Source organism: Chelonoidis abingdonii, chromosome 4, assembly GCF_003597395.2.
Source record: "Chelonoidis abingdonii isolate Lonesome George chromosome 4, CheloAbing_2.0, whole genome shotgun sequence".
Taxonomy (NCBI): Eukaryota; Metazoa; Chordata; order Testudines; family Testudinidae; genus Chelonoidis; species Chelonoidis abingdonii.
Genome location: NC_133772.1, coordinates 108,766,587 through 108,773,571, shown reverse-complemented (window position 1 = coordinate 108,773,571; position 6,985 = coordinate 108,766,587). Strand labels below are relative to the sequence as shown.

Below are 6,985 nucleotides of genomic sequence, written 5' to 3'. Positions count from 1 at the left end.
CACAATTTGAAATAAAGCTCTAAAAATGTAAACATGGCGCCCTATGGTTTTTGTCTGTTTTAAACAATGCAATGCCTGTCTTCAGTGAAATGTTAGTGAAGACTGTAGAAGAGAAATTTCTCTCTCTCTTTTTTTAAACTATAAATGAAGATAAAATTAGCAATTACCTTTAAAATTATTTAAAGGTCCTTTTTAAATGAGTGGTCCCCTGAAAAGTAACATGGAATAAAATTATACAGATTTTAAAGCATTTCACAAAATGTTTTAATAGGGATGTAACAACATCCATATTAGCAATTATTTTTTAAACCAAAAGGGGATGAGCCAAACCTCGCTGAAGTCAGTTGGAAAGTTTCCATTCACTCCAATGGACTATGGATCAGCTCCTTGCTGAGATACTAGAATTTATACATTCGACAATATCTGATGTTTTGGTGGGAGAGATTTGCAAAATGACCTGATGCTTTTTGCTCCTAAGAAAAGTTCATGCTACAGTTCATCAAGGAACCATACTGAGCCCCCCAAAGAGCTAGACACATTAGTAAGTTAAGTATTAACTCTATTTGGATTCAACAAGTAATACAGCAATTAGTAGGCAGCGTTTACAGGTGTTTTAGGGTTTTATCCTTTTGCTTCCTATATCCAGTAGTTATTCCTATAATTCACAGTGTTGTGCTGGACACATGATTTGGTAAAAGTGTGCTAGCCCACTGTCTCTGACATTAATTCTGTTTTAAGGAATGCAATAAAGAACATTAAGCAGAATTGCATGTGTCACCGTAATCTTACTGATATGTCTAGGCTGGGATAATCTTTAAAGGGGGAACAAATGTTAGATTTTGCTTTCCACCATCATTTATCCAATAGGAAAGCACTGTTTTTCTATCAGAAAAATATTCTCAGTTCTGAAATGTGCATGATCAAGGTGAGAAGAGACAGGAAAAAGAATTGGTGAGGGGAAACAATGGAAAAAGAAGGCCTAGAAAAAGGTTATAATCTTTTTTTCCAGGAGAAGCCTTCTTGAACATCACCCTTTTAAAATGCACCCTTTTAAAATCCACCCCCTTGTATGTGGCCGCCAAGACTTCAGTACATAGAATAAACTGCTTCAAAGAGAACATTTTCATGACACAATAACAAAAAAATTCCTGAAATCAAACAACATATTAAGCATACACATAAAGACAATCAAAATCAAACATATATTGAAGCACCGGGAATGTAGCTTACACTGTTGATATATAAACCCCTTTCAGTTTAGGAGCGATGCAAAGTGGGAGAAGGTAACAGCTATTATTAAACAGACAGGTGTATGTTACTGATAAGTATTTCAAAGCCTGATGAACGATTGGCAATAAACCTTTCTTATTCTATGTGGTTCGAACTGCAAAAGCGGCCACACCGACTGTCCTTCATCTCTTTTATTCCCTGTAGGGTTGTTTCAGGTGAGTGTAACACGCACAGGACAATAGCTTCACAGTCTAGTGCTCCCTTTATTAAACTTCATTATTCGCACACCTTCCCGTCCAATACCCTGCTCCATGCGAGTCACGGGGCGGTATATATCTCTCTCTTATCAGAAGCCTGCTGGGCAGCCCTGAGATAATGAAATAATCGCATTTCTTTCTTAGGAAGGGTTTTCGTTGCCATTTCCATAGGGATTGCCATTTCCCCTTGAGTGCCACTGAATGCCATATCTGAATGAAGCTCAGTTCTAGTGGTTTGCGTCCCCCAACTCTCTCTCTCTCCCCCCTCCCCTTATCTTTTCACATTCTTACCGGAGAGAAAGAGAGAACTGAAGTTCTGTTCTATCTGAAATATGATTTCTTGAGCTTGCCTGTCCCTTTTATAAGAGCTTTTCTCTCCCTTGTGAGGTATGAAGGTTTGTCTGCTCTTTCCCTGCAGCTAGGGGAAACGGACCTTTTCTAGTTCTACTGTGAACAGGAATCCTGTCTCCTTTTCCGGTCAGTGTTGGTTTCAGCTAGGAGGGACTGAGTTAAATTGTGGCAGTAAACTGAGCGATTTCCTAGCTTTTGACAGAACATCGCCTCGTGTTTTATGGCTGCCAAGGGGCAAAGTCTGCAGTCAACAGTGTACCTTCCAAAGGGGTGGAACAATTAGACACCAAGCAACACGACCATGAAAAGAGCAGCACATCGATGTGCTACCACAATGGCAAGTGAATCAAAGGGGAGTGGGGCGGGGGGGAGAAGACAAGTACAAAAAGAAACAGAGAAAGTCAACAGGAGACCTCACTGACCCACACACACGCTGATCAAACACAACGGGAGGAAGCAACAGATTGAGGAACCTAAAGTCCACCTGAGGGGCGCGCAGTTAATAATTGACTAGAGGTGTAGTAGCATCAGCAAACACAACGCAATTGAAATACAGAGGGGGTGGGGTGAGGGGTAGAAGGCCAGGGAACACTTGTTGTTCCTTTTCGTGCCCAACTCTGTTGTTTCCAAACAGAATAATAAACCCCCACCCCCACCCTACCCACCCGCAGTCCCCAGCTCCCGGCTGCCCTGCGCCTGGGGGGCGGCGGGAGGCTGCTGCGCTCTTCCTCAGAGGGTGGTAATCCTGGAGGTGCAAGTGCCGTTCCTGTACATGCTCCCCGACTCCAAGTTGTCGGGGGGAAAGTCCTCCACGCTGTAGGCCCTGCTCTTCAGGGCGGTGGCGTAGTAATCGACGGGCTCCTCCGTGGCGTTGTCCATCCAGCTGAGGCACAAGAGCCGCTGGAAGGACCTCTTGAAGTTGTCCGAGAGGAAGCCGTAGAGGATAGGGTTGGCGCAGCTGTTGGCGTAGCCCAAGATGACGGAGAGCTGGCTGATGGTAGCGTCGTCCTGCTCCACGAAGACGTTGACCAGCTGCACGATGTAGAAGGGCATCCAGCAGATGACGAAGACCATCACCACCATCATGACCATGAGGGTGATCTTCCGCTCCGAGCGCTTGCGCTGCTGCCAGCCGGCCTTGAGCGCCACCATGCGCATCTTGGCGATGATGAGGATGTAGCAGAGGCAGATGGCCACCACGGGCAGCAGGAAGCCCATCAGGAAGGTGTAGACCACGAAGACCACCAGCCACCGGTGGGTGGGCTCGGGCATGAGCATGTTGCACGCCACCGTGCCGTCGCTGTTGGGCGCCGTACTGGAGAAGATGATAATGGGCAGGATGATGAGGATGGAGAGCACCCAGACGCCCAGGTTGACCATCTTGGCCACGCTGGGCCGGCGGTAGCGGGCCGCCTTGATAGGGTGCACCACGGCGATGTAGCGGTCCACGCTGAGCACCGTCAGGCAGTAGATGCTGGTGAACATGTTGATGGCGTCCACGCTGAGCACCAGGCGGCAGAGCAGCGAGCCGAAGGGCCAGTGGCGCAGTAGGGTGGAGGTGACCAGGAAGGGCACGCTGAGCATCAGCAGCTCGTCGGCGATGGCCAGGTTGAGGATGTAGATGTTGGTGGCCGTCTTCATCTTGGCGTAGCGCAGGATCACGTAGATGACCATGGAGTTGCCGCACAGCCCCACCAGGCACACCACGGAGTAGATGAAGGAGATGAGGATGGCGCTGCCCTGCGAGTCGCTCAGGGTGCCGTTCGGGGCGCCGGAGGAGTTCCTGCCGCCCGCCTCCATGCCCCCCGCCGCTGCCTCCCCCAGGACCCCGCTACTACAGCAGCTTCCTCCGCTCGCGCCGCCGCTACTGCCGCTGCCTCCACCTGCACCGCCCGGGAGCCTGGGGCAGGTGCCATTGGGGAGCATCCTCAGCCCAGCCCTCCCCACCCCTCCCGCGGGCTCACAGCAGCCGGCGTTGGCCGCCCGCCCGGCTCGGCATGGTGGCGGAGCCGCGGCGCAGTCTCCCTCCGGAGCCTGGCATGGGGAGCCAGTGAGGAGGCTGCAGCCGAGCTGAGCCGAGCGGCGTTAATTGCCGCTCTCCGGCTGATGAATGATTAATAGGCAGCGGCGCGTCAGCAGCGACGAAAAGGAGGAGGGGAAAAACCCCACCAGAAGGCTACGTAGATGGGTGTCCTTCCCGCCCGGCCCGGAGCGCTCGGCGGAGCGTCGGGAGCTGAGCCCCCTCCCCGGCTCTGGACTGCTCGGCTCCCGCTCGCGGCCACCTGCCTGGAAGTCCCGGCGCGGCGCGGGACCTGCTGGGCCTGCCGCTCCCTTAGCCCTGTGGCACCAGCCCGGCTCGTGGGCGCACAGAGCGCCCCCCCCTCAGCCATCCTGTGCCGACACACAGTGCCACCGCCACACACACACACACCCTGCCCATAGGCACAGCACCACCGCACGCACACAGTGCCTGCCCCTACACACAGTGCCTGCTCCCGCCACACACACACCCTGCCCCTAGCCACAGCACCACCGCACACACCCTGCCCCTACACAGTGCCTGCCACCGCCACACGCACACCTTGCCCCTAGCCACAGCACCACCCCACTCACACACTGCCTGCCCCTACACACAGTGCCTGGCACCACCATCACACACACAGCCTGCCCCTAGATACAGCACCACCGCACACATACTGCCCCTACACACAGTGCCACCGCCACACACACACCCTGCCCCTAGGCACAGCACCACTGCGTGTGCGCACACACACACACACACACCCTGCCCCTGGCCACAGCACTACCGCACACACACTGCTTCTACACACAGTGCCTGCCACCACCACACGCACCCCCTGCCCATAGATACAGCACCATTGTAGACACACACCCTGCCCCTAGCCACAGCACCACCATACACGCCCTGCCCCTACACGCAGTGCCTGCCACTGCCACACACACAGCCTGCCCCTAGATACAGCACCATCTCGCGCACTGCCTGCCCCTACACACAGTGCCACAGCCACACACACCATGCCCCTAGATACAGCACCACCGCACAGACACTGCCTACCCCTGCACACAGTGCCACCACCAACACACACACCCTGCCCCTAGATACAGCACCACTGAACACACACTGCCCCTACACACAGGGTCTGCCCAGGAGCGGCGCCAGGGTTTTTGGCGCCCTAGGCGAGGGTCCTTCTGCGCTCCCGGTCTTCAGGGCACTTCAGGGCACTTCAGCGGCAGGTCCTGGAGTGAATGAAGGACCCACCACAGAATTGCCGCGGAAGACCCGGAGCGCGGAAGGACCCCATGCCACTGAATTGCCGCCGAGGGTGGCAAAATGCCACCCCCACAAATCCTGGTGCCCATAGCGACTGCCTAGGTTGCCTAAATGGAAGTGCCGGCCCTGGGTCTGCCACCACTGCCACACACACACCCTGCCCCTAGGCACAGCGCTGCCATACACACCCTGCCCCTACACACAGTGCCACTGACACCTCCACACACACATACACTCTGCCCCAGGCACAGCACCGCCATACACAACCTGTCTCCACACACACACACACACACACACACACACCCCTCCACCAGCACCTCCACACACACCTCTGGGCCTATACACTGCACCACCTCCACACACCTACCTTGCCTCTACACACAGTGCCACCATCACATCCACACGCCCCCTGCGCCTGCATGTGGCACCGCTACTACATGCCAACACATACCCATTCTATCACCTGCGCACACTGTCATAAACAGATAGCTAAGGGTTAATGTTTCTTTTACCTGTAAAGGGTTAACAAAGGGAACTAAACACCTGACAAAGAGGACCAATCAGGAAACCAGATTTTTGAAAGCTTTAGGGAAGGAATTTGTGGGTGTTTCTTGGTCTTGGGTCTTTGTCTGTTCTGTGCTCTCTCAGCTATGAGAGGATTTATTTCCAATCCTTCTAATCTTCTGTTTCCCAGTTGTAGTACAAGTAGCAAATTTATGTCGTTAAAATTGTTCCTTGCTGTATTTGCATTGTGTTTATCTGGCTGGTGGAGTCTTTAGTGTGTATTTGGCTATAAGTACTTTAATTTGTTTGTTTTTGGACTTACGGTGTTTATTCTCTATTTCTATGTTTTTATCATTTTTCTGTAAGTTGAAACCCTGTGGTCTTACATCTAGATTACAAGACTGTTATTCCTCTTCTTTCTTTCTTTTTTATAAGTTGCTTTTTACGACCTAGTTGATTTTTTTTTTATGTTGACCACGCGCATTGGTTGGAGAAAGGAAGACAGGGGGAGGGGACTGCTCTCTGTTTTTAACTCTCCTAGTGTCCTGGTGGGGAAGCGCTAAGGGGGGAAGAGAGAAGAGAAATCTTTTCTTTGTTTCCTGTCTTGTGGGTTTGTCTCTTTGTGGAAGAGAGGAGATGCTTCTTCGGTATTGGATGGTAAAGGGGTTGCGATCGTAACTTTCAGGGTTGCCCATGAGAGGAATTCTGGCGTGGAGGAGAGGTGGGTGGGAATGGTTTATTCCCTTTGTTAGGGTAGGGATCTGAGTCTTGAGTCCGGGAGTTTTGGGGCCGCCGTTGTACAGGACTGAACTTCCTGAGTTAGGTGGCGCCTATTAGATTCTAGCTGTATTAAGCTTGTTGAGGAGTTATGCTAGTCTTCTGGTTTATGAGCTAGGTTCAAATCTGAGTACGAAGCTGATGACCCCCACTTGACACATGGCAGCTCGTTATCTCAGTACCTTTCTTGATCCACGTAGAATGAAACACACTCATAAATCCATTACATACCCGTACACAAACACAACAACTTTAACTATTCCAGTGAGGCCTCAAACCCACATTCCTCCCTATTGCACTCACACATGCCACCACTTAATAGACAACAGATCTACTGCCACCTACCAACCCCACCTCACAGATGCACACATAGTCGTTGCCTTCAAATACCCAACGCATTAACTTCCTTGCTGATATTCAGGCAATTTGCCTATTCCAGAACACAAACTTACATTTATACCTCTCCACACTCCAAAATGACACCACCACCTATCTATGCACTCCAGTACTACCATGACATATTATATCATATCATCTGCCTCTCAACACCACACCTACTCTGTCAGATTTTCCT

General features: G+C 51.4%; 1 protein-coding gene across 1 annotated transcript; it reads right to left on the bottom strand.

Annotated features, from left to right (window-relative positions):
* Nucleotides 1-1,049: 1,049 nt before the first annotated feature.
* SSTR1 (somatostatin receptor 1) lies at nucleotides 1,050-3,764 on the bottom strand. The gene has a single exon (XM_032789961.2). The coding sequence runs from the start codon at nucleotides 3,762-3,764 to the stop codon at nucleotides 2,568-2,570; it is 1,197 nt and encodes a 398-aa protein (XP_032645852.1). The 3' UTR covers nucleotides 1,050-2,567.
* Nucleotides 3,765-6,985: the final 3,221 nt, after the last annotated feature.